The sequence below is a fragment of the Brassica napus genome, chromosome C8 (assembly GCF_020379485.1).
Source record: "Brassica napus cultivar Da-Ae chromosome C8, Da-Ae, whole genome shotgun sequence".
NCBI classification, from domain to species: Eukaryota; Viridiplantae; Streptophyta; class Magnoliopsida; order Brassicales; family Brassicaceae; genus Brassica; species Brassica napus.
The window spans coordinates 48643641-48668534 of NC_063451.1; the positions used below are offsets into that span (position 1 = coordinate 48643641).

Below are 24894 nucleotides of genomic sequence, written 5' to 3' on the forward strand. Positions count from 1 at the left end.
ATGATGAGGAACGATGCGTCGAAGACAAGTGAAGCAGAGGCACGTGATCATCGTCGTCAGTGCCATGTCCCTACCGCTAGTGTCTCGAGAGAGCGTAGCAGTGGAAGGTCATCAGATCATTTCTCCGAGTACATAAGGAAGGCGAAGATGAAGCTCAGATCTTCCACCATCGCTCGTGCGAACCCAACTTACAAGGATTGATGAATTCCCACTAAATTATTATATGAATAATCCAGCTTACGGTTATGATCAGTAAACTCTGATGACAAACTATATGAATTATCGATTATGATATTATATACCATTTTCTGGTTAAACTATTTTTAAATATTACTAAACTCAGCTTTTCTAAGAAAAGAATATTAATGAGAAAAAGACAAAAATAACACTAAATCAAGTTTTTGTTCCCAAACTAGCACTCAAGGTCAAAAGTCACAAAAATAGCACTTAATGTTTTATCAAAAGTTACAAACTTAGGATTTAGAGTTAAAGGGTGAGGTTTAGGATTTAGGGTTTAGGGTTTAGGGTTTAGGTTTTAGGGTTTAGAATTTAGGGTTTAGGGTTTAGAGTTTAGGGTTTAGGGTTTAGGGTTTAGAGTTTAAGGTTTAGGGTTTAGAGTTGAGAAATGAGGTTTTGGGGATAAAATTTCAAATTTTGAAAAATAAAAAAATTAAAATTTTCAAATGATAAACTTAAAAATGTGTTTTTATGGTCATTTTAGTTTTGGAGTGCTATTTTTGTGATATAAATTTAGAAAGTTACTATTTTGGAGATTTGCCCAATATTAATCTCGGGCACCTGTTAAATTCTAGTTTTAATTTTTTTCTTACATATACATACAGATAAAACGGCAGAGAGCTTCCACTGGCTCAATTTTTCCCATCCCAAAGCAAACCCGATGGCCTTCATATACTACTACTACACGTACCTTTTTAAACACAAGAATCCCGTAGAGGAAAGAAAACCCTTTTCGACAGCATCAGCTCCTCCGGCCATTTGCCAACGGCTGTTTAGATTTGTGGTGGCTGGGCTAGGGATATTGCGTGAGAAAGAGATGAAAGAGTAAGAGGAATCAGAGAGAAAGAGCGATCACACTAGAGGTTACATGACATGGGGAAGAAGATGAGGAATATCTTAGCCTAGAACCAAACATATTACCCAATTCTATTTTTATTTTTCTTTCAATTTACCAGCTTCATCACTCTTGATAAGAAAATGTATATGTACTGGCACTTGTATATTTCAGAAGAAAAAAAAAAGTTCATCTCAGAAGTCTATGATTTCATTGTAGAGCAATGTTCACATTCGTCACGTCACGTACCTTTGAGTATTCGATATGCTGAACATAGAAGCTGAATGGAGAATCATTCATTCATTCCAAGGAAGAGAAGACAGAGAATCTTCAGAAGTCTCTAATCCCATTCCCATCCTCTACTCGGTTCTTTCCAGCCATCCAAGCTGTAATAAGAGAGAGGCACAAACCAAAAAAAAAGTGAAGAAAACCACAAATAACGACCACAATTACAATTGCTAAAGAAGGTAAGTGTATGAGCAGAGCAGAGCAGACAAGAGGAGAAAAGATTTCCAGAAGAAGGGTATAGCAACATTGAGTGATGAGAAAAGAGCCGAGCCTCTTGAGGAGGAATAGTGAACATCCACATAGCCATCATCAAACTCCATAGGTCAGGTTCGTTGGAGGTTGAAAGAGAGGACCCCAAAAATTTGTCAAGGGTAGTTCCACTTCCACAGGGGTTTTACTGGCGGTGGAGGCCCTAGGGGCAAAGGTTGGTTACTTGCTGCAGTCTTGTTAACAACCTGCTTGAATTGAATTTGAATTTGAATTTGAATTTGACAACAAGTCATTAGCTTAGTATGTTGTAATCCCTTTTGCTTTCAAATCATTTTACAAGCAGTAAGGACCAATCAATAGTTACAAGTAACAGTGTTGGTTAACACAAGCTCTCTGCATCTACTCTTATGGCAAAAATGGCTTACCAAGTGCAGAAGACGAGGAGGAGGAAGGAAAAGTAGATTCCGGTTCTCCTACACTCGACCGAATCTAGAACGGCAACCTAGTCTATGACCATGAATGTTGGGCCGGTCATAAGTACCAATGGGTCGAGCTGCCCGCGGTTGGTGTTCTGCCCCTTGCGGTGGATCTGCCATATCAATATCCAATCTCTGCAAGTGGACTTGTTGTTCTTCTTCTCTTCTAGCTCTAGCACACTCCCTCTCGAAAGCTCTGATGTCTGCTATTATTGGAACTAGGTTTGATGGATCTCTGCTCCTCAAGTTCATACACCTGAAAGTGAAAGGTAGGTGAAGAAGAAGAATCAGTAACAAAACAAAATTAAAATGACTTAGTCTCAAGCAAGTGACTAAATCTCAATGTTTAAATCTACTCAGAATTTGCCAACGGCGCCAATTTGGTGTTAAGAGTTTTCAAGCTCCTAAGACAAATGTTGTAGTATAGTGAATGTCGAACCAGTTCTGAGGGATATCAAAGCAATGAGAATGCAAGTACTCATTTAATCTAAGTGCAACCAATGATTTAGATGAGTTTTAAGCTATGACTAAAACTAAAAAGCAATAACAGAATGATACTTTCTTGACTAAGAGAAAAGAGAACTCATGGGCATAGGGATTAGACCTTGGGTGATCAAGTTTCGAACTAAGAATGACAAATGATCAATCAAACTATCGACCTTAAGCCTAGACACAATTCTAAGCAAGCTCTATGTCTAGATGAATGCTCATTTGCTAACATATCTCAAACATCAAATGTCTTTGGTTGAATAATATGAAAGAAATCATTACTAACAAGTCTATTAGCTATTTTAGCACCTTTAACAACAAATGTCTTTGGCAAAGTATACTAAAAGCCTAGGAGAGTTGTCTCAGACATTTCATCAAACACCTTTTAGGTGGAAAATGTCTATTGATCAACTTTTGAGTGACCAACTTAGAAGATGCATTATGAATACTCTACTAGCAAGGAACAAGAATGATCTACACTAAAACATCATAGAACTAACCTAATCACCCTTGATCTCCCTAACCCATGAATTCAAAAGGTGATTACTCACTAATCTCCATGATTCCTCTTAAAACCATTTTGGATTTCAGATTAATCATGTAGAGAAATAGATAAGAAATCAACAATAACACAAGAACATAACAATCAAAATCCAAGAGATGAACTTCTCAAGAGAGTTTTTGTGTATTTCTCAATAGATCAAAAGATAATCTGCCTGGTGGCTACCAAAGATGTTTAAAACATAGGTTTTAGAAATGTAAAACGTGCATAATGAAATGACCAAAAAGGCCTTAAGTAAAATAGAAATCGACCCAACCATAGACGCGGAGCGACCTCGGCATGTCGCTCCGACAAGTCGCTCCGGCCTTCGGGAGCGACCTCAGTGGGTCGCTCTGAGAGGTCGCTCCGGGCTTCGCTTCGTGTCGTCTCGCCATAGAGACGCGAGCGACCTCGGGGTGTCGCTTTGGGAGGTCGCTCCGAGAGGGGTGTGAGATGCCAGCGACCTCGGTGCGTCGCTCTGGGCAAGTCGCTCTGGGCTTCCAACGGGATGAATATGGCGAGCGACTTCACGGGGTCTCTCCAGCTAGGTCGCTCTGAGAGGTGCTTTGGAGCGACCTCATGACGTCGCTGCGGAACCTCGCTCCCATCCTCTGCTCGTCCAATGATCACCTATTTTACCTCCTTTGAGCTCCAAATGCATCCAAATGTCCCCAAGAACTCCATGCGGCACTCCAACACCTGATAAAGACTCATGTATGCAAAATGTAACCTAAACATGGCTAAATCCTAGTCTATATGATCAAAATGCACATGGACGAATGGATAAGATAATGGAAATATGCAAGATATCAGTTGCCTCATGTACTCATATATGATGATGGTCAAGGAGGTTTGGAACTTTTGTTGTCTTTATTTCTCTAGAGAATAGCGATTTTATAATGGTTAGTCCACTAATTTAGGGAGTATATGAAGTTTTACTAAATTAACTTATAAAAAAATTAAACGATGCTCATGCACCATGAAAGAGAGTTTAGGATACATTAATAAAAATGTAGAATGTGGTTAGAAATTTTTAAAAAGATTATAGGCTTCAGTATATAAAGCAATTCTCAAAATTCAATATTTTTGTAGGGGTTGTTAACACATAGATTTTGAGAAAATTTCAAAAAATATGACAATATTATTTTAAGGCATAGTTTCATCATGCACTAACATATGATGATGTTGAAAGAGGTTTGGAGCCTTTGTTATCTCCGTTTTTCAAGAAAATTGTGACTTTATAGTCGTTATTCCACCGATTTAATGGAGTATTATGAAGTTTTACTAAATTAATTGATAAAAAATTATAACGATTCATATATACCATGAAAGAGAGTTTAACATACCTTAATACAAATGTAGAATGTGGTTAGAAATTTTAAAACAACACTAAAAAGTTTAGGCTTCGGTATATAGAGCGTTTAACCTAAAACTCAATATTTTCGTAGGGAGATTTTGAGAAAAATTAAAAAAATATAGAATATTGCTTTAATGCATAGTTGCCTCATGTAATAATATATGATAATGGTCAAAGAGGTTTGTAACCTTTGTTGTCTCTATTTCTCTAAAAAATAGCAATTTTATAATGATTAGTCCACTAATTTAGGGAGTATACGAAGATTTATTAAATTAATTTATAAACAAAATTGAACGATGCTCATGTACCATGAAAGAGAGTTTAGCATACATTAATACAAATGTAGAATGTGGTTAGAAATTTTAAACCAACACTAAATATTATAGGCTTCAGTATATAAAGGATTTACCAAAATTCAAAATTTTTGTAGGGGTTAACACATAGATTTTGAGAAAATTTCAAAAAATATGAAAATATTGTTTTAATGTATAGTTGCATCCTGCACTAACATATGATGATGTTGAAAGAGGTTTGAAGCCTTTGTTGTCTCTATTTTTCAAGAAAATAGTTATTTTGTAGTGGTTATTCCACCGATTTAGCGATTTAGAATTTTTCTTGTCTACTGTCAGATTGTTATGTTGGATATGATTTTCCTGGTTCTCTTTGGCATTCAGCTTCGGATTTGTTTGGTGACTTGTATAACTTGTTGCTTCTTCCGCTGCTCAACTCTTCAGTTGTTAAGAATATACTTTGCCCATTTGCCAAGGACAAGTCCTCAAGCGATAAAGAGGATATAGTGACTTTCCACATTTGCTAAGTGGATCCTTCAATTCCGTTTATTGCTCTGCCTTGCCAGCACAGGTATGGTATTTATCTATGTACCACTGCAAATTTGTTGGATCATGATAGGGTGGTTACCTGTCTTCCCCATATTTGTAGTCTAAATAACTGCATGTGATTGCATATTTGAGAAATCATTGGGGTACCATGTATATGAATTCAGAAGCATTATTACTAGCAATAGATATTCAGCAACGTACAACACACGCAATTGCAATAATATAGTAAGTTTTCTTGAAAACCATATAGTTGCATCAGCCATAGATTGAGTGAAACCACCAGCTAAGAATACAGAGGTGAAATTCTGGATCCTTTGTCTAGAGGCTTATTGTAAATCATATATGATCAATTACCGAAACAATATTCATCATCTGAAAGTAGGGAATCAGGGGTATTGGAAGTGATGTGGAAGCAGCAGAGGCTGGAAGCCGTGGCTGAGACAAGCTTCCCACACTTGGTCCAAATCTGAGAGAAGAATATTGGATGTGCCGCACTCATGCGTTTCCCATCCTTCTAAGGCGTGCAATATGCCAGCCACTCTAGTTGCACTCATCGCCTTTCTCGGTAACCAGTTCTGCATATGTGTTTTATTTAGTTACTTAGCATATCGGCAAAAACTTTTAATTGGATTGGATAGCTTTTTATACATACCTCACAGGAGTGGATATTGACCAGAGATTTTGGAATTATTAAAGCCGGTGGAGTATGATAGATACAATCTCTTCGTAACTGCTTGAGGGGGAACTGTGAGAATGGGATAAATAACGTTCCTTTTGTGGCCATTTCCTGCTCCTCTCTCGTTGTTCCTTCTCCCATCAGCCATACCTTCAACCAAAATTCATTAGTTTAGTATGCTCTTCGATTGTTCTCCAACTTTTATTGTATACTTAATTACCTTGTTTGATGCGAGTGTTTCAGAGGTTAAAAGGATCAAACGGTCTCTGCATTCTTTTGGAACAAATGAACTTAGTTTCTCATACTCTTCAGGTAATAGAGTCAAGACCTGCAGATAACATTTACAAGCAAATGAAATGAATTATGATATATAATACAACTTAAGAGAGCTTGGACAAGTGAAGGTGCGGACTTAAGCTTTCTCCTATGGACATATGGAATTCAAACTCATTTGTCTTTTACTTTAGGCAATGACAAGCAAAAAAAAGGGGGGAAACGGAGGAGAAAAACACAACCTCAACACCTCTCTGGCAAAGAGCAGAGGCGATGGTGTATGCCACCTTTGTGAGATTGCCTGTCATCACTATTTTTGTCGTTGATTTGGGTAGACTATTTATCACAACGGCTGCTGTTAATCTACTGCCGTCCACCACTCTTACTTTCATTTCTGGATGCTTGTGAATATACACCTCTCCATTCCTGTTTAGCTCCTCCCCCTGTTCCAACCCACCACAGTTTTAATATTATGAAATGACATCTCACACCAATGTAAAACCAAATCAGTGGAACCGTGTTTCTTTACTTGGTTCATGAGACCCAGGCTAAGCACCTTCACTCCTTTTTCATTTGCCTCCAGTATCGCTTTCTCAATCATGTTGTTGATCGCGTCTTTCCTCCATTTTAACAAGTACTGCATGCATTAGATCTCAGTGCATCAGTAAACCAACCTAAACTACTTATACAGGTTGTAAATTCACAAAAGAGTCAAAAATAAGCTGAAAAATATGAGGACCTGCAGATTATATCTGGGTATGATCCAAGACTGCAAGTTGAGCTTCTCGAAAGAGTTTCTCTCAGAGACAAAGAGGCTGGCGTAGAAGAGAGTGAAGAGCATGGAGAGAGATGTGAAAGGCCACAAAAGGCGCATGAACCATCTATAAGAGAAGGGGTAGGAGGCAAATGAAGCCAAGCCAATCCGTAAATGGTATATGGACTCGGGAGTCGTCAGGTGAGTTAAGTGCACGACGTCCACTCTATCTTCTCCTCTTTCTAGAGATTTCTCATACAATGTATCCGAGGTTTCATCCATTGTGCCGTAGATGTAGTCATACAAGGGCATGAAGAGGGAGTAGTTAGTTCGGAATTGGGTGTGGTGCAGCGAGTGGAATCTGCAACTCTCATTATGATCATTTTACCATCCAAAAGAAGGATATTACAACAATAAGGGTGTTTTATCACATTCCGCTCGTTATAGATATACGGAAAACACAAAGCTGTGTTAATAACTCTACACTTTAGAAGAGCCATATACCCTAATGAATTTGATATTTACTTTTCTAAGGCTGTTTGGTTAAATAGGCTCTAAATACATCATATTGTGGAAAATTGGATTATGTGCATATAGATTATATTGTATTTCTATGTGGTCCATGTATTCGGTAGTTAACAACAAAAAAAAAGGGTACAAGTATGTCTGGTCACCTTTTTGTACATGAAAGGAGAATGTACGTATACATGCAAATGCAAGTGATATTTTTTTTTTGAGAAAAGAAAATGCAAGTGATGCGGATAAAAATTAATAATAATAATTAAAATCGTTGTTTGTATTTTTTTATGTAAAGAATGGTTTCCGGTTAATGCATAGGTAAGTCAAAATTGTTTTGAAAAAAAACTGGTACTAAATTTTGACATATATATAGCCGACAGAAATAAATGTATATATATATGGTACGAAAGTGCAAGGACTTACGAGGGAGTGTAGCAGAGGTACTTGAGTGGAGGAAAGAGGTGGAAAAGGCGCTTAGGGACGAGCTCGAAGTTGCAGTGTCCCATGTTGTTCATGAAGTCTATGTAGATTACATATCCGGAGAACGACGCTATGGATGCCGTTTTCGTTAACAACGTTGTCAACAATGGTATGGCGAAAAGAATGAAGTATGCTATATGCTCCGCGAATGGATGTATCACCGCTGAATATAATGATTAAAAATATATATTACTAAACTAGGACGTGAAAAATTTTAGGTAAATTTGATAAAAAAATAATAACAGATAAGAAATAAGAGTTACAAGTGATGGGTTCAGTGACGATAGAGGAGTGGTGGTGGGAATGGTAGCGGGAGTAAAGAAAGTGGTGGTGAAGAGCTTTGTGGAGCCAATAATAGAGGAACTCCACCGGCCCGGCATGAAGCATCGCAGCCATCAACACTCCGTCTGTCCTCCACCAGGGAAGTTGCTTTGCCTGCGGCAGCAGCATGATCCCTATATAGAACAGCAATCCGTTGAACAATATTTGGTCATCCCTGCGCGCGTAAATATCAAGAATACATACTTAGCTCACATAAAGCACAAGCGACGCAGTTGCATAAAATGACAAACAGAGTGAAAAACACACCAGTTGGTCTCCCTGTCGACCTGATTGAAGTCGATACCTTTGTCGAGGATGCGTCTCTTTCCCTTGGTTGTATAGTAACGGGAAAGAGAGATCCAAACCTGGTTGTGAAGAATTCTGAAGAGCAAGAAGGGCAATACGAGGGAGTATCCGAGATCCACCGGATCATCAGTCACAAACTTGTATGTGCTATGGACCGCCCATGGTGCTATTACTATGTACTATTGTATTAATTGTTTCCACGTACCATATCATGCATCAGAAACGGGATTCGATCATAAGCACGAGTTTTTTATATATATATATACTACATAATAGTGTTTTTTAGTAGAACAATATATATAATAATTAAATAGACAAACCAAAGAGAGAAAGAAAAAAGAATGCACCTTGAAATTCCCAAGGGGTGTCCAAGGCCAATCGGTGAGGATGCCTGGTTTCGTAGCCATTATACCGTCGTATGTACTCCAATTCTTTGTTACGGCCGATGAGTACGTTATATAGAAAGGTATCAAACTGTTTGGTAGATGTAGAATGACGAAGCCAACCCCTATCTTCCCACCAGCCCACTTCCCCATGAGGGCCCTACCGGGACCAAACATGTACTCCTCCATTCGATACTTCCCACATGGATCCTCATTTATGACACTCAGCTAATCTCCCCCACACCTATCGAATATCGATTGCCGATTATATCATATCCTCACGTAAGGAAAGATATTCATCAGTAACGTAGATATTGGCTTTCTAAATCTGGTGTTTTTAGTTTGTGTAATGAAAGTCTGTCAATTTCCTATCTAAAATACAGATGAGCCAAGTTAAGCAATATGAGGTGATTGATGCTTCAGCAACTAGTAGCCATTCAGGATCATTCACATTAGAGCACCCGCAATGGTGAGACTCACCACGGGGTCCTTAGCCATATAAAACTATTATATTTTTTTTGAATAGTTAAGGATCCTAATCCAAAAGTTTATTCCAATGGTGAGTCTCAGTTTGGAGTCCTTATGAATAAAAAAATATTAAATGTACCGTCTTCTCAAGGTTAAGGTGCTTCTGCTCACTCTCATCTACCGTCTTCTTAAGATCACTAAGTTGCCTCTGAAACTCCCTCATCTCCTCCATGACTGCCACTTCCCACCATTTCCAAATGTGGCAGTCTCCATCATCAGCATTATCGCATGTAAAGTACCTTATGTATGGGTCTTTAGGAGTGTAAGAGCAACCGAAAACAGGCTGAGCTCCACAGTAGCATGTCGTGGGGATTCCATCATCAGCCTCTGGTTGACGTGGGTACTGAACCGGCATTGCATTGCGGTTGCTACTGTCAGTTTCATCCGCATAAATCTGAGCTTCGGCTTCAAGAAGGGAGGTTATGTCCAGAGAGTCTGATGATGAAGAGGGCTGGCTGTAGCTGTAATCTTGTCCCATTTTCTTTAACCTGAAAGAAGTGAAGAACACACTTAAATCAATTAGAACCGATTACTTATTACATTCGCAAAAATACTCGCATATATACAACCGAGTAAATGAACCCCAAGAATACTCCCTTAAAATGAACATATCGATTCAACAAGATCAAACAAATCAATTAGAACCGATTGAAACCAATATGGGATTTCAATCCGTGTAAGAAAAAAAGAGAAGATCCGCTTCCGATTGAAACCAAAATCGATCTGAAACCCTATATACAAACGCACCCTCTCCCCAAATCGATTTATCCCCAAATTTTTTTTAAACCCTAACTTCAATCGTTAAACGAAATCGATATAAACCCTCATTATCCAACCCGATTGAGAGGAAACAAGAAGATAATTGATCTAATTAAGCGAAAATCAACGATTTTAGAGAAAGATTTACCAAAAACGAAACAGAAATGAATCGCCTCCGATATCGCCTTTCTCTCGGGACGATTTTTTTTCTACGGTTTCGGTCGAGAATGAGATTTCTCGCTTGACCCAACGAAACACAAACCGACGCCCACCCAGTTAGAAGAGGACACGTACTCAAGGATCAGCCCCTTAAAATCCTTCTCGACGGGACAATCCTTAGGTTTACACTGATAATTAATATTATTATATTAACCCTAAGCTGAGGATTAGCGCTAAGGATCCGACATGGACCGCTGTTGCACTTGCTCTTATAGCGCCAGCTAGTGTCCGTTGCTCCAACATTAAATGAATGAAAACATAAAACAGGGCACACCTTCTTATGCAAGCATTGAATACTTCTACATTTTCATTTTAAATTCACCACCTCTTATAGCAGATCAAAGTTCCAACTAGATTATTAATACAAATATTTTTTTTTTAAATCAAAAATAATTAAAAAAAGAAATGATGCCGTTAACAAAATCCTAAATCTTAAATTTTGAACCTTAAATCCTAAACTTAAACTCTAAACCCTAAATCGTAAAGTCAAACTCTAAACCTAAATCATAAACCCAAATCGTAGACCATAAACCCTAAACCCAAACCTTATATCCTAAATCTGAATATTAGACCATAAACCCAAACCATAAACCATAAACCTAAAAGGTTTGAATTTGGGTTTAAAGTTTACAGTTTGGTTTAGGGTTTAGGATTTGGATTTAAGGTTTACAGTTTGGTTTATGGTCTAGGATTTGGGTTTATAGTATAGGGTTTGGGTTTAGAGTTTACTATTTGGGTTTAGAGTATAGGATTTGGGTTTGGGTTTAATATTTAGGGATTAGATTTAGATTTAGGGTTTAGAATTTAGGGTTTAGATTTTGTTATGCATCATTTTTTTTTAACTATTTTTAAATTTTTAAATAAAATTTAATATTTTTTATTAATTATCTATGTGACAATTTGATTGGCATTGTGAATTTAAAAGTTATGGGTGGGGTGAAACTAAGTTTTGTCCCCACGAATATATACTAGGGTGTATACCCTACTCACTCCTTCATTAGGTATACCATGAGTGTGTAAGGCCCATTTGAAGTAATAGCTCGTAAAGGGGTTGTAACTATTGATCTGATGATGCACCCAGATATTTATATATTTTGTTAAACATTCTTGGTTATGAGCTAGCGTTTATAAACTATTTTCATTTATTTTTCCATTTGTTATCAGTAAAGGTTTTCTATTAGGAGGATGGTTTAAATAAGCAAATCATTGGATCTTAACATGAATGATCTTGAATACCAGTCGGTCGGTCCCGTAGATACAGTCCTATCATGAACAAAGAGTAGTGGGTCATGAACTGTGTGATTGGAGCAACTGGAACGTTCAACAAATACATATGCATTCATAGAAGTAGTGTTTAGGTGATATGCTCAGAGAAGGGGTGCACCACAGCTGCCAAATTGAAATAATTAGAAAACTGATACGTATGGAATATATAAAAGAAAATAATGGTTTAAGAAACTCGTACACGTTATGAGCTCGGCTGACGATAGAGCTAGGAGTGGTGGTGAGAATGGTAGCGAGAGTAGAGGAAGTGGTGGTGGAGTCGTGGCGAGCTCTGTAGAACCAGTAGTAGAGTAACTCGACGGGATCAGCGTGAAGCAGAGCCAATGAGCCATGAGGCTGGCTCCTTCTAGTCTCCATATATATAGGGGAAGGTGTGTGAGTCTGGGAGCTTCATGTTGCGAGGTACATAAGGAGAGTGTGTAAGATGATTTGGTCTTCCCAGGTACGTCACAGTCCACTTGCTCTAACTCAAACGAGATTGTCCACGATTTTTTCCTCCCCATGGGCATCCTTTGACGACGAGACACACTGATCTATGATATCAGGCTGTGAACTGTTCTCTTCAGCATCAGCGTCACTATCATCTGTCTCCCAAGGTCTTTCTCCTCATCTTCAGCCATCACGTACGAGTGCATGCATGCTATGCTCATTAGCACTAGCGGGAAACCAAGCAGGGGCGAAGCCAAGGCATTCATTAATTATGGTGGCAAGTGCCCCCATAATATTATTACTAATATCAGTTTATAATGTAGAAATACAAAGAAATTAGGTAGGTGATATGGTTTGATGGAATTGTGCACCCATGTTGTCTTAGGTTTGAGACCTCCTTTTGTCAATTATGAAATTTTGCACCCATAGAAATATTATTCTAGCTTCGCCCCTGAAACCAATTAAGAGGTATTTGAAGCTACTTTTTCTTGGGTTCACCCCCTAGGTCACCAACCAATAGAAAGTTGTCATTTTAGATCTAGTATCTTTTAATTAAGGAAATAAAATAACTTACCAAATTATATTATGCTTTTAAAATAAAAAATAAAAAATTAAATAAATAAAAATAACAATAGTTCTAAAAAAATATTATTTTTAAAAAATATTTATTTTTAAGATTTAGAGTTTAGTGTTTAAGATTTATAATTTAGAATTTATCCAAATGTTTAGTGTTTTTCCAAGGGTTTAGGATTTACCCAAGGGTTTAGGGTTTACCCAAGGGTTTAGGGTTTACCCAAAGGTTTAAGGTTTTCCCAAGGGTTTAGGGTTTAGGATTAGAGTTTAGGGTTTAGTGTTTTGTTGACAACATGTTTAGTGTTTTTCCAAGGGTTTAGGGGTTTACCCAAGGATTTAGGGTTTACCCAAAAATTTAGGGTTTAGGATTTGAGTTTAGGGTTTAGTATTAGAGCTTAGGGTTTAGTGTTTTGTTGACAACATTTTTTTTTTGAATTCGTTTTTTATATATTATTTTTATTTATTTTTAAATTTTATTTTGAAAAAATAATATAATTTACAAGTTATTTGGTTTCCTTAATTAAAAGATACTAGATTTAAAATGACAATTTTCTATTGGTTGGTGAACCTAAAGGTTCACCCTAAGGGGTGAACCCAAGAATAACTCATTTGAAGCTACCAAGGGGACTCCATGGCCACTCCGCTAGAGCTCTGGGCCTGGACGCCATCTAAAGGTACACTTTTTAAAAAACCAAAGGTACCCTTGCGCAGCTAGTATATGTAGTGTCGAAAGAAGTTTGAAGGACGTGCGTGGTGTAGAATATGCGACATGATATCACCATATGCGTGAACAAGAATTAAACACATGGTAATTACTACGACTTTAATTAATTAAGCTAAATAAAAAGAGAAAAGAAACCTCAAACTTCAAATATGGTAGGAGAGGAACCAATGGACATTGAATGTGATGCCCTGCCAAAATTCGGCTTTACCCATCAATGTACAATTGTCCCACCTCCACCGGCCAACGACGCCATCCATTTAATGGAGTAAATTTAAATATTTTGTACATTCCTTCTTCCTTCATTCATCTGCTGGCTTATGCGGTTAAATCTGTTGAACCGCCAGCTCTACTTCCTAGTGCCGTATACGACATCTAGTTTAAATGTTTCACCTTGTAACACTCCAATGTTTAATATAATCCTTCTTGAAGATTAAAAACAATGTAAACATTATTAGTTTACATCAGTAAGGACCATAATCACCATCAGAATTATGTTTTTTTCTGTATCTCTTTTACATAGAAATTACACACAACACAAGGGCGGAATAAGTGTTAGAATGGTCGTAGGAAACCCGGCAAGTGAAATGGTGAGCGAGCGTCTCGAACCAGAAAAGTCAACTCAGAAAGCTGTGATACATCGACCAGGACAATGAATCAGAACAGCGACAGGCATATGGAAGGAAGTATACTAATATCTGGACATCGCTACATGATCTTCTCCTCTCTCAGGATAACAAAGCTGTGCTACATCGACCAAAACAATGAATCTAACATCCTGGCCATTTCTTATGCAACTGGTCATCCGCCTTCATATCCTGGTGCACGTATACTTTGGCTCTTTTTACCTGCAACTCAACCTCTTAAACTCAACATTGCATTCCAACGCACCTATTCTGATTAAATATTCCCCAAGCTAACCAACTTACCAGAACAATGGGAGGGAAACCTTGCCGCAGTTCGACTCTGTCGAAGCCTTCTTCAGAAAACAAGCACTTGTATCCATCCACAGACGGGTGCTCGCTGCTCAAAACATTACAACTTTATTAGATGTTGACCACCACCAATGGTATCTTCTTTGACTAAGAATTTGCTTTCTATTCTATGATGAATATACGCACTTCACAAGGTAGGTGAAGTTTCGGTTTTGTAACTCCTCCACCACCATTTCTTCCTCTTTTGAGTATCTGCATTGCACACGAAAAAATATATCTCCTACTAAATAGCTAAACAGATACACGCCTGTTCTACATATTCAAGGCGGTGGAGTAACATATGATCTTTTCCCAGTTTGTGGTATTCGTCTCCAAGAAAATGAATATGGCAAACAAAATGCCTCTCTAGCACTATTCGATCCTTTACAAGTGGCAAGTTGTTATCCAGGAACCTTGATGTCTCCTTTACTTCTACCAACAATAAAACGGGGTAGGGCAGCTAAAAACATAGAAAGAATAATCAACCTCACTCACCTCCACGGAAAAGCACTTTCACAAAAGCGAGATATTCCATTCATAGCACTAAAAGTGTCTATGTGAACCCACTCTTCTCCCTTTACATTTGCAGGATGGCCTGAAAACATGGAAGGCACCCCGTAAAATTAATCATATCGTAGGAAAATTATCAACCCTAGGTACATACAGCCCACAAAACAAAGATGATTATGTATAATACGTGGCTACCATATTTTCTTGTTCGGTTCCAAAGTAAACGCTGCTTCAATAACAAGATACCCCGTAAAGAACAAGTCACTCACTTATCTGATGCAAGCGCTTAAGAGCATAGCCGCTTGGATAGTTGTTGTAAGATGCCATGAATGTGAAAACCGTGCACCCTGCACTATACGATAGGGTTAAGTAGACTAGCAAATCCCTTCCCTTCTCTTGCATAGCAAAGATTGCCTACTATTTATACCTGATTGCAAATAATGCTAGCATAACCATGTTTGCCAGTTTCCAAATAGTTTTCTTCCTATTCTTGTAGCTGTACAAGGAAACCAGATTATAGTACGAGCTAGGGCCACGTTGGTAGTAAGTATAAGTGGCATTCAGAAATGAAGTGTATCAAAAAAGCTATTGCGAGACTGAATAAAAGAACGTTCTAGCTATGATTGAAAGCTTAGCTAGCAAACATCTGATAGAACTCATACATTCTGCTAGCAGCAACAGCAGCAGATAAGTTGAGCATTGGCACTGAACTAATAATAAAGCGGAGTTCCTACATATATCAAGAAAGATAGGGAAGCCTTTATCAGCAAATGGTTAAGAAAATTTCATGGCTACTGAGATAAGTAATCCATCTGAATACCTTGTGTGGAAGCTTAGAGTAGAGTAAAACAAAGGATATAACTGGAATAACAAGGAATGGAACCCTTCTGTCAAGTAAGATACCAAACAGATGAGAAAAATTAATAGAGATACAATCAGATCTGCTAACTCAAAGGGAATAAGACACTATGACAGATGTTAGGAGGTCAGGTAATTACCAGGGATAGAGGATAAGCTACAAGCAAAGACCGTGGGAGTGCTGAGGTGAAGTACCAATGAATGGAATGTGTCTGGTTTAGCAACTAATTTTCAAGGACCAACACAGAATTTGATAAAAATACAAGCGCCACAATATTTGCAAAATAAGCTTTGCATTGGCAGTGACACTGAAGTATGGAAATCTAAAACGGTTATCACTGTAAAGAATCCAAACCTTCGATTCAGATGCTAAAAGGTTATCCTATCGTACAAAAGTAAATAGAGGAAACAAATTTTGAAGGATACACCCCAGTCAGAACTTCGATTCAGAATGGAGTTAAACCAGAAAACTTCAAATTCTGGCCAGACAAACTTCTTCCACATGATAGAGTCAACGGAAATGGTAAGACCTGTGCTGAGGAATATTCCGTGACCACAAGAGCCTGACTAGTATCCGAAGGGAAGAACCAAATATACCAGATAATGAAGGGGGGACTTTAACTAACCTGCGGTCACCACAGCGGTTCCAACACAATATTTAAGCGTTTTCCAGAAGGAGATGGACTTGGTCTGTCATTAATAAATATGTAAAGCATCCTCATCAGAAGGAAGCAACAAATTAGGCTCATACATAATTCAGAAATCAAACTGTTCATCACCAACTCACCAAAAAAAACTCGAGAGCGATAGGCCCAAGCAGTAATATCACATCGCATCTGAAGATTACAGTGGCAAAAATCTGATTATCAGATGAAAGGCATGTCAGAAAAATCCACAGTTGCGGAGGCCATGATGGTCGTTAGCAGGAAAATCATAGATAACATACCAAGAAGTTCAAAGCTGAATAGAAGTTTCCCTTCAACCAATTACCATATGCCAGATTAACTGCGCAAACCAGAGTTTGCAATATTAGCTAGGAGAATACAAATAGAGTAAGTAAGATGAAGAGAAAAGAATCACCTAATCCCAAAGCTAGAATATTAGGAAGAGGACGAGTGGAGTAGAAGAGCAAATGAAACTGGAGAGTGGTGAGAAGTAGGAAGAAAGATTCCACTTGATATCCAAACTTTTTCCTTATCTGTCAAATTAAAGAGGCAGCTTTCGGTTAGTGTGGAATAGAAAGAAGCAGAAGTAGCAAGCAAATAAACATCAAACCTGAATCCGGAAAAATCTAAGTGTGGATAGTATGATACAGCCCAAGACGAAACGAGCTATATTAAAAGTCAATGAACTGGTTTAGTCCGTGTTTAGAATGGTTGGAGATTTCATTAAAGGGAAAATGGAACCTGCAACAAGACTATAAATTTTGGGGAAGCCAAGGAAGCTGATAATGAACACAAGGGGTGATGCAAAGAAAGAGATTATAAAGGCTCCTGCAAGAAGAACCCAGAGTTGATAAAAAAACATATTATTCCATAGAAAGAGAATCACTACATCCTTCCAACAGCCCTTACCAATAAAAGTTCGAGGCACAACACCAGGGAACTCCAAATGATCGTACTGACAAAATAAAACACAAGTGGGAACATTTTGTAGAATTCAAACATGCCTTAAGAAGAAGAAGAGGTAGTCGTCACTCACAGAGTCCAAACGATGGTAAAGAATGTCGTGCATTGACTGGTCACATGCAAATTCAGGCGAGAGAAAGACCACTCAGTAAAACGGAGAGAGAGAGTGTAGATCTTTGCAATTGAAACGAAGGAGGGTACCTGTACGTTGAAGCTCTCTTCCACTTTAGTGTATGGTGCCATGAGCACATAAATTGCAGCTATAGCTCCCAGAATCAGATCATATCCTGCTCCCACAACAGAAACAATCGAAAGTTTCAATCAATAACTAGAAAAAAAATGAAAAGAGCATGCACAAATCAACTACCATAGGATTGAAGAAACTTGGCCATTTTCGAATCCGTCGGCATCGTCTGAGCAACTTCCTTGTCGATATCAGGCAGACGATAAATTGATGATTTAAAATGGGCCTGCATGTTGGGCTCATGTTCATTTATATGGGCTGACATCTAACCCCATTAATTAATATACGTTGCTAGTGTTTCTTTTCCTTTTTGGGGGTTAAACAAAGAAAAAAAGAAAAAAACGGGGGGACAGAAGAGAAATCGGGAGAGAAGGCATGGCGGCGGAAGAAGGAAACGAGTTCTACCTGCGGTACTATGTCGGGCACAAGGGGAAATTTGGACACGAGTTCCTGGAGTTCGAGTTTAGACCGGACGGTAAGCTCCGATACGCCAATAACTCAAACTACAAGAACGATACGATGATCCGGAAGGAAGTGTTTCTCACCCCCGCCGTTCTCAAGGAATGCAAGCGTATAGTCTCCGAGAGCGAGGTCTTTTTCTCTTAACTCTCCTCAGATTTGGTTCTATTCCTGTCCGCTCGAACTCGATTAGGGTTTTGTGTATCTATGTGCGTACAGATTTGAAACTGATTGGTGATCTTATTATTACGTGTGTAGATTTAGAACCTTTTCTCCTCTCTTGGGCTTCGCTAACTTGTAATGATGGATGATTTTATATGAATTTCCGTCATTGCATGTGTGTGTGCAGTATCTTTTGTGTGCCTTACTCGTGATTATTTTTGTGGGTAGATAATGAAAGAAGATGATTTTAAGTGGCCGGAACCTGACCGTGTTGGGAGGCAAGAGCTTGAGATCGTTATGGGAAATGAGCACATCTCCTTCGCTACATCTAAGATTGGTTCTCTCGTTGATGTCCAGAGCAGTGATGATCCTGAAGGTCTTCGCATCTTTTACTATCTTGTTCAGGTCTCTTCTCTTTTTCCCTTGTCAATTTTATCATCAATTTCTGACTATGTTTCTCTAGTTACCTTACTCTGTTATTTATTCTTTTGCTCTCTTCCTTGTGTTTGCAGGACTTGAAATGTCTTGTTTTTTCGCTCATCTCACTGCACTTCAAGATCAAGCCTATTTAGAGAAGAAACCTGTTGAGTTACCGGGAGGGAGCATGTGCCTGAAGTTTGGTTGCTATTTGCGTTGTCTTGTGTTGTTACCTTGAAAACCCTGAGTTTCATTCGTATGCTGTTTTATTTCTTCTTCTTCTTTTTTGTTGCAATGAATCTTAAATGAGCGTTGGTATTGGAAATGGACACATCGGTTTGGTACTTGTAAGCAGTGGGCTTGCTCTTATTTTCGATAGTAAATTGAGGACAGGCGTAATGAGTTGTGAAGCTTATCTTTCAGCTAGCTATATAAAATTAATTGCACAAGGCCGGTCCATTGTGTCCAAGAACAATTTTGGTAATAAACTCAGCACATTTTAAACCAGTCGGTTTCTCGTAGATACCTAGGTAGTTATTATACCCTAGTAGCACTGCAACCTCAAGATGAGCTGGGAAGGAGTAAAGAAAGTTGAAGAATGAGAGAGCGATAATAATATGTTGGGTGATGGAGACATATGATTATTTATGTAGGTCAGGTTTTTTTTTTGAAACAAGAGGGAGCCCGAAAAGCAGATCAATTACGTGTGGAAGGAGGTCCATCTGTGCTTCTTATGGGCCTTATTTAAATGAATATAGGCTTCTCTTCCAAGGCCCGTTTGTTGGCCTTTTCTAAAAATCTCCAAATCTTCTCTCTTTAACAGAACAGATCTCCACCCTCCCCTCTCCCAGATTTTCCTCTGTTCGCTGTCATCTAAAGTCGAAACCAACCACCATGAATCCTGAGTAGTAAGTTCCTTTCTCATCGGCTAGTTGATATAGATCTCACGATTGTGTAGAAGCTTCTGTTTGATCCTTTTAATCTGTGTAGCGACTACCTTTTCAAGCTCCTGCTCATTGGGGATTCTGGCGTGGGCAAGTCTTGTCTTCTGTTGAGATTCTCTGTAAGTTTGTAACTAATCGAGCACTGTTGTTTGTTTCTGTTCTTGTTGGATATATTTCATGACTCTGCTTGCCCGTGTTTTTGCAGGATGATTCGTATGTAGAAAGTTACATAAGCACTATTGGAGTCGATTTTGTAAGTTGTTTCACACTTCTTCTTGTTTTTAGGAGGCCGTGTTTGTTCATCTCTTTCATTTTTTCTATAGAAAATTCGGACTGTGGAGCAAGATGGGAAGACGATTAAGCTCCAAATTGTATGCAACTCTACTGTCCTCTTTCTATAAACAGTAGTTAACAAGTCAAGTTTAACTTCTTAACTCTGTGACTCTCTTATTTCCTCATGTCTTTACTGTCTAGTCTCAATGGTGACCTTATACTTTTCAGTGGGACACTGCTGGTCAAGAGCGCTTCAGGACTATTACTAGCAGTTATTACCGTGGCGCACATGGAATCATTGTAACCTTACTCTCTCTCTCTCTCCCCCCGTTGTATTTTTTTTTTTTTTCTGTACTAACTTAGTCCGTGGTGGCAGATTGTCTACGACGTCACAGATCAAGAAAGCTTTAATAATGTGAAGCAATGGTTGAGTGAAATTGATCGTTATGCTAGTGACAATGTGAACAAACTCCTAGTTGGAAACAAGTGTGATCTTGCTGAAAACAGAGCCGTTCCATATGAAACCGCAAAGGTACGGACTCTCCCTCTCTCTCTCGAGTTTTGTGGTCATCTTGCTTTTCTGATATGAATTTTGGTACACTCCCAAGGCTTTTGCCGATGAAATTGGAATTCCTTTCATGGAGACTAGTGCAAAAGATGCTACAAACGTGGAACAGGCTTTCATGGCCATGTCGGCATCCATCAAAGAGAGGTAATTACTATGCTTCCTTGTTATTATTGGCTGCTAAATGCTCTCTTAAGATTCAGCAGACACCAACTTTGAACTCCAGCAAGTGGTCACTGCTATATGTTATAATAGGAAAGGAAAATAAAAGGAACTTTTAGAGTAGAGTGATGTTGACCCTGCAGTGTTCAAATTTGAAAATTCACTTTCATGTAGTTTCACTGTAGCCAATCAGTTACAGAATGAACCAGTTAATGTCTATGGCGCAAAGGAAAGTAATTGATTTGTGGTTTGGATGCAGTATGGCAAGCCAACCAGCTGGGAACAATGCCAGACCGCCGACGGTGCAGATCAGAGGACAGCCTGTTGCCCAAAAGAATGGCTGTTGCTCAACTTGATTGCCTAGCAATATCCTTTTCCGTTCAGTCTTCGAGTCCTACAACCTTAAGCCAAAATTGTTCTCTTCAGTTCACTTGTACGTTGTACGTCATTTCTGGTTTGTAATTAAGCTCACTTGTTCTTTGGTTGGTTGTTTTCTCTTTGCGTAAACATTTTCGTACCACCACATTTTTGTGGCTGCCTTCAGTGTATTTATATACTGTCGTTTTGCTTAACAATGTTTATTAGAAAACCCACTGTTTTATTAACATAACACAAGTTACCTTATTCATTTTCTTACATCAGAACTCTTTTGTATTTCTAGACTAGTATAACGAAAAGTAGACGTCTCATAACTTTGAAGCAATTTCTAGAATGGTGTCACGGAAAAAAAAAATTAACGACCAACTGTCATTAAATATGCTGTCAGCTGTTGTTTTGGAAATTTAATTATTACGTAAGCTACTGTCGACTACAAATATATATTTGAGAAATTAAATCTCTATTTTCTCAGTTACTTTTAAAGTTTAAGGGAAACGTTTAAACAGACAATGCAGATTTGCATTCGCACCGTCTTTCATTGGTATGACAAACAAGAATAGAGAGTAGAGCAGAAACAAAACGAAGAAGAAACCGAGTTATTGAGCCTCAAGGAGGCGACGACGGGCCCAGATAACTCGAAGCGATACAGTCTATCATCTTATCTCAAAAGCTTGTTTCCTGCAAAGACGAAGAAAATGCTTTCATCATCCAGGGTTATTATTTTCTCCAATAAATGTAGAAAGAAAGAAACATTGACTTACAAACAAAAAACACTCCCCTTCCTTTTTCAAGGTGACATTGCAGATGAGATGTTCATGCTTTCACGGCTTCCTCTTGTGAAACCGAAATCCCCAAATATCCCCTGTCGAAGCACAACGCTCTTTACTAACACGTTCCTCCAAAACGAGAACTAATAATCACATTTTGAGTTACAACTACACTTGGGCGCATGCCTCATTTACGTACCATTGCGTCATTGACAGCATATGTGACGCAGTAATGTTCCTGTTGAAAAAAACAAAACCATAATCAAATATTTACCCACATTTATGTCAACACTGACGCATCATCCAAAACTAACATATATACTGGAGATACCCTCGCTATTCAATACCCTCATCTTTCAGTCTTCTTTTTACCTTTCCCATTACATAAAATGGGTGGAAAACTAAGTTAATAAGGTGGATGATGATGGACTTGCCTGCATCATGTGCCACTCTTCAAATTCGTCAAACAGCTCCAATCGCTCGATCCTGAAACACACACAACTATCTTATTTTAATATAGGAGAAAAGCAAGGGTTTCTGAAGAAACGTCATGGATTGGAGATATAAGAGAGCCAAAAGAGAATACATAAATAAAAACACAGGATACAGGAAGAGCTTAAAAACAAGGGAAAGCTTAGAACTCATCAACATTTACTAGGCCTTTCTTGTAAAAGACAACTTTTCTGAAAAAAACTCAGGCCAGATCATCGATATGAAAATTATAACGCAGTTACATAATTTTAAGGGTAACTACAGCGCTGACCTGCGTTTTTCTTGAGTATCAACAAAGCTTCCATACACTTTCAGCATATCCCAGGCAACAGCTCTCTAATATGCAAGAACAAAGAGTAGAGTAAGATATGAGAAGGCCATAGATTACAGATTATAATTGAAAGTTAGCCGTGCGTCCATCAGACAATGCACATTATCTAGCTACAACCAGCCATCACGACCAGAACGAAAGACTGGAAACTGCATTTTGGTCCTTCAAACAGATACGGTTTGATGAAGATCCAATATTCAATATAATGCAACTTGTTAGCCCATTACCACAACGGAGTTATATAGGAATTAACAATAACATAGCATACAATTTTGACAAGCAAATTTTCGTTAGTAGAATTTGCACTCAAACCCTTGCACATTTGCGTTTAAAATTTAAAGTCGTATGTCAAATTGTTAGGCAACTCGATGAAAGATTGGAGGCATTAATACATATACAAGACTGCATTTAATCATATTGATATCTAACTACAAAGCGTACCTGCCATCCATTCTCAAGAAACAATCTCTCCTTTGCGAGTAAAGTCGGTGATGCATCAATGCTTAAGAGTGCACAACCTCGACTCTGAAGCACAGAAACAGACGGGTAAAATAAATCAGAACGAGCTGCAGTGAAGGTATATTTATTTATCTACAAAAAATGTACCCAAGAGGCAAAATGATGACATTTAAAGTACATATTCTTACCTCCAAGTTTATAATCATCTGATGTCCAAATGCATCATCTGGATGGATCTGCAAACCGAAAACCAACATCAACAGTAAGATTATATCTACAACATCAACATCAACATCAACATCAACATCAACTAGGTAGATACAAAAAGCCAGAAAAACCTGCTCATATAAGAAAAATACTGCAGTTGAAAACGTCTTTGACGCCCAATTGACGATGGCACGGCTGGAATCGGGGTCCAGATAAATCAGAACACATTCTGCAATAATAAATGTCGGCAGACTGTAATGATATTAGGGATCAAGTAGGTTTATCATGAGTCAGTGGTTAAAAAAGTATGTCATAAGAGTGTGTAACATAAAAGGGAAAGTGTTGATGCATACCTAAGATCCATACCAGCAAATGATACAACATCTCTTAATTTTGGTATATCACGCAGGTCAACAGGAAGTAACTTGTAATGATCACTGAGAACTTGGCCTTCCTCTGCAGAGGTAAACAGCAACGCCACATAATAAATTAAGAGGAGTAACTAACAAAACTACAAGCTAACTGTAAAAAAAAAGAAAAAGGGATTTGCATATTTAGCTTGGAGAGGTGGCAGAATGATAGATCAGTAATAGCTGGACTGAACTAGTTGAGATCGATGACATATATAAAAAGAGAGAGAGAATCATTCAACAATTCTCACCAACTGAAATAGATGAATTAGCTCCTAGAATTTTGTCCCTCAGCTGGCTGGAATTTTCGATAACAGCAGCCTTCTTACTTGTTACCTAAGGTAAGAAGGAAAGCCATTTAGCAACAGGATGAATACTTTTTGTTCAGCGTTGATCAAGTGAAATGAAATGAATGGGTACCTCTTTAAAGTCCAGTTCCACGTACAAAAAGGGCGCTTTCCCCTCATCCTACAAAATGGGAAAATGAGAAGAGAAGCACGCAAAATGGAGAATTCAGAAGAAAGAAAGAAGAGGAGGAGGGAGGCACCAACCAGAAGCTGAAAGTAAGTAGTATCGAAGCCAGCTCCGAGAGAGAGTATCTGTTTCTTGGGTTGAGCAGTTTCATTAGAACTAATCCCACTTTCCAGAAACTGAGCCAAAAGCTTTCGGAAGGCAGCCCAACGGGAAAAGTAACCTAGGGAAGAATCCAGTAGTGTCAGCTAAAGACAGAGTAATAATAAGAGTGTGTGTGTTCGACCTACCTCGATTAATAATGGGCGATCTTCGAAGGGGTCTTTTCACAAAGAGATGAACATAATCGTCTTTCATGTAACCCTTTTTGACACAAGACCTTCAAAATTCACATAGCACGTAAGTCAGCAACTTATCCAATCTAATTTACGAAAAGAAAGAGGGCAGCATGCCATACAGTTTACTGGCGGATGCATCATCGTTTGTAGCCTGCACCGCCGCTCTGTTGCTGCGAGATTCTGCCATATCTTCCGATCAAATCCCTAGCAAGACTAATTACCGATTGGTTTCTCGAAGACGAACAGGAGGAGGAGGAGGAGGAGTCTCGTTTTGGGCTAAAATAGATGGTATTTGGTTTGGGCCTAGGCCCAGTAAGTTGGCAATGAGACTTAATTCTCCAAATTATC

General features: G+C 38.5%; 7 protein-coding genes across 8 annotated transcripts in view; 3 read left to right on the forward strand and 4 right to left on the reverse strand.

The window, feature by feature from the left end:
• Positions 1–479, forward strand: part of LOC106436136 — a 1139-nt gene extending 660 nt beyond the window's left edge. Inside the window, exon 1 of the mRNA XM_022694217.2 lies at positions 1–479. This exon is cut by the window's left edge and continues 660 nt beyond it. Within this exon, the coding sequence (XP_022549938.2) occupies positions 1–201 (201 nt within the window). The 3' untranslated portion in view covers positions 202–479.
• Positions 480–5423: 4944 nt separating this feature from the next.
• Positions 5424–9188, reverse strand: LOC106426031 (very-long-chain aldehyde decarbonylase CER1). Its single transcript, XM_013866745.2, has 10 exons — positions 8949–9188; positions 8563–8780; positions 8238–8470; positions 7918–8137; positions 6961–7336; positions 6751–6858; positions 6464–6664; positions 6169–6276; positions 5925–6098; positions 5424–5847 (listed from the first exon to the last, which is right to left on the reverse strand). Exons 1-10 carry the CDS (start codon positions 9171–9173, stop codon positions 5659–5661), a joined length of 2052 nt encoding a protein of 683 aa, XP_013722199.2. The 5' UTR covers positions 9174–9188; the 3' UTR covers positions 5424–5658.
• Positions 9189–9197: 9 nt separating this feature from the next.
• LOC111210583 (uncharacterized protein At4g04775-like) lies at positions 9198–10252 on the reverse strand. The gene has a single exon (XM_048765475.1). It carries the CDS (start codon positions 9988–9990, stop codon positions 9565–9567), a length of 426 nt encoding a protein of 141 aa, XP_048621432.1. The 5' UTR covers positions 9991–10252; the 3' UTR covers positions 9198–9564.
• A 3653-nt stretch (positions 10253–13905) lies between these two features.
• On the reverse strand, positions 13906–17951 carry LOC106426032 (dol-P-Man:Man(7)GlcNAc(2)-PP-Dol alpha-1,6-mannosyltransferase-like). 2 transcript variants are annotated; one of them, XM_048765473.1, is made up of 20 exons: positions 17835–17950; positions 17669–17754; positions 17541–17576; positions 17414–17459; positions 17246–17332; positions 17115–17170; positions 16920–17037; positions 16786–16844; positions 16627–16698; positions 16466–16529; positions 16266–16369; positions 15980–16051; positions 15802–15888; positions 15644–15711; positions 15409–15477; positions 15251–15333; positions 14967–15066; positions 14619–14684; positions 14427–14520; positions 13906–14345 (listed from the first exon to the last, which is right to left on the reverse strand). In XM_048765473.1, exons 1-20 carry the CDS (start codon positions 17941–17943, stop codon positions 14268–14270), a joined length of 1554 nt encoding a protein of 517 aa, XP_048621430.1. In that variant the 5' UTR covers positions 17944–17950; the 3' UTR covers positions 13906–14267. The 2 variants fall into 2 exon arrangements, 1 of the variants encoding a protein (XP_048621430.1); XR_007327307.1 differs by lacking the exon at positions 13906–14345 and having other exon boundaries at positions 14481–14520; positions 14958–15066; positions 17835–17951.
• A 45-nt stretch (positions 17952–17996) lies between these two features.
• Positions 17997–19093, forward strand: LOC106426038 (protein mago nashi homolog). The gene is made up of 3 exons (XM_013866750.3): positions 17997–18302; positions 18561–18737; positions 18845–19093. The coding sequence occupies exons 1-3, from the start codon at positions 18087–18089 to the stop codon at positions 18902–18904; spliced, it is 453 nt and encodes a 150-aa protein (XP_013722204.2). The 5' UTR covers positions 17997–18086; the 3' UTR covers positions 18905–19093.
• A 413-nt stretch (positions 19094–19506) lies between these two features.
• Positions 19507–21317, forward strand: LOC106426036 (ras-related protein RABD2a). The gene is made up of 8 exons (XM_013866749.3): positions 19507–19657; positions 19740–19812; positions 19899–19946; positions 20017–20064; positions 20195–20266; positions 20343–20498; positions 20575–20678; positions 20953–21317. The coding sequence occupies exons 1-8, from the start codon at positions 19644–19646 to the stop codon at positions 21047–21049; spliced, it is 612 nt and encodes a 203-aa protein (XP_013722203.2). The 5' UTR covers positions 19507–19643; the 3' UTR covers positions 21050–21317.
• Positions 21318–21460: 143 nt separating this feature from the next.
• LOC106426033 (leucine carboxyl methyltransferase 1 homolog) lies at positions 21461–24863 on the reverse strand. The gene is made up of 14 exons (XM_013866746.3): positions 24666–24863; positions 24499–24587; positions 24289–24431; positions 24158–24205; positions 23989–24073; positions 23681–23783; positions 23459–23579; positions 23309–23356; positions 23103–23186; positions 22602–22666; positions 22273–22324; positions 22038–22076; positions 21833–21933; positions 21461–21749 (listed from the first exon to the last, which is right to left on the reverse strand). Exons 1-13 carry the CDS (start codon positions 24731–24733, stop codon positions 21859–21861), a joined length of 1020 nt encoding a protein of 339 aa, XP_013722200.2. The 5' UTR covers positions 24734–24863; the 3' UTR covers positions 21461–21749; positions 21833–21858.
• Between the last annotated feature and the right edge of the window lie 31 nt (positions 24864–24894).

Coding starts and splice junctions, on each gene's coding strand:
- LOC106426031 (XM_013866745.2), bottom strand. CDS start 9,173: ATGGAGGAGTACATGTTTGGTCCCGGTAGGGCCCTCATGGGGAAGTGG. Junction 6,859..6,960: donor TACCCAGATATAATCTGCAG/GTCCTCATATTT, acceptor TAATGCATGCAG/TACTTGTTAAAATGGAGGAA. Junction 6,277..6,463: donor TTTGCCAGAGAGGTGTTGAG/GTTGTGTTTTTC, acceptor TGTTATCTGCAG/GTCTTGACTCTATTACCTGA.
- LOC111210583 (XM_048765475.1), bottom strand. CDS start 9,990: ATGGGACAAGATTACAGCTACAGCCAGCCCTCTTCATCATCAGACTCT.
- LOC106426032 (XM_048765473.1), bottom strand. CDS start 17,943: ATGCAGGCCCATTTTAAATCATCAATTTATCGTCTGCCTGATATCGAC. Junction 16,370..16,465: donor AACCGCTGTGGTGACCGCAG/GTTAGTTAAAGT, acceptor TCCTCAGCACAG/GTCTTACCATTTCCGTTGAC. Junction 14,521..14,618: donor AACTTCACCTACCTTGTGAA/GTGCGTATATTC, acceptor TGTTTTGAGCAG/CGAGCACCCGTCTGTGGATG.
- LOC106426038 (XM_013866750.3), top strand. CDS start 18,087: ATGGCGGCGGAAGAAGGAAACGAGTTCTACCTGCGGTACTATGTCGGG. Junction 18,303..18,560: donor GTATAGTCTCCGAGAGCGAG/GTCTTTTTCTCT, acceptor TTTTGTGGGTAG/ATAATGAAAGAAGATGATTT. Junction 18,738..18,844: donor TCTTTTACTATCTTGTTCAG/GTCTCTTCTCTT, acceptor TTGTGTTTGCAG/GACTTGAAATGTCTTGTTTT.
- LOC106426036 (XM_013866749.3), top strand. Junction 19,813..19,898: donor GTCTTCTGTTGAGATTCTCT/GTAAGTTTGTAA, acceptor GTGTTTTTGCAG/GATGATTCGTATGTAGAAAG. Junction 20,267..20,342: donor GTGGCGCACATGGAATCATT/GTAACCTTACTC, acceptor CCGTGGTGGCAG/ATTGTCTACGACGTCACAGA.
- LOC106426033 (XM_013866746.3), bottom strand. CDS start 24,733: ATGGCAGAATCTCGCAGCAACAGAGCGGCGGTGCAGGCTACAAACGAT. Junction 23,580..23,680: donor TTTGCTGGTATGGATCTTAG/GTATGCATCAAC, acceptor ATATCATTACAG/TCTGCCGACATTTATTATTG. Junction 22,325..22,601: donor GATACTCAAGAAAAACGCAG/GTCAGCGCTGTA, acceptor TGTGTGTTTCAG/GATCGAGCGATTGGAGCTGT.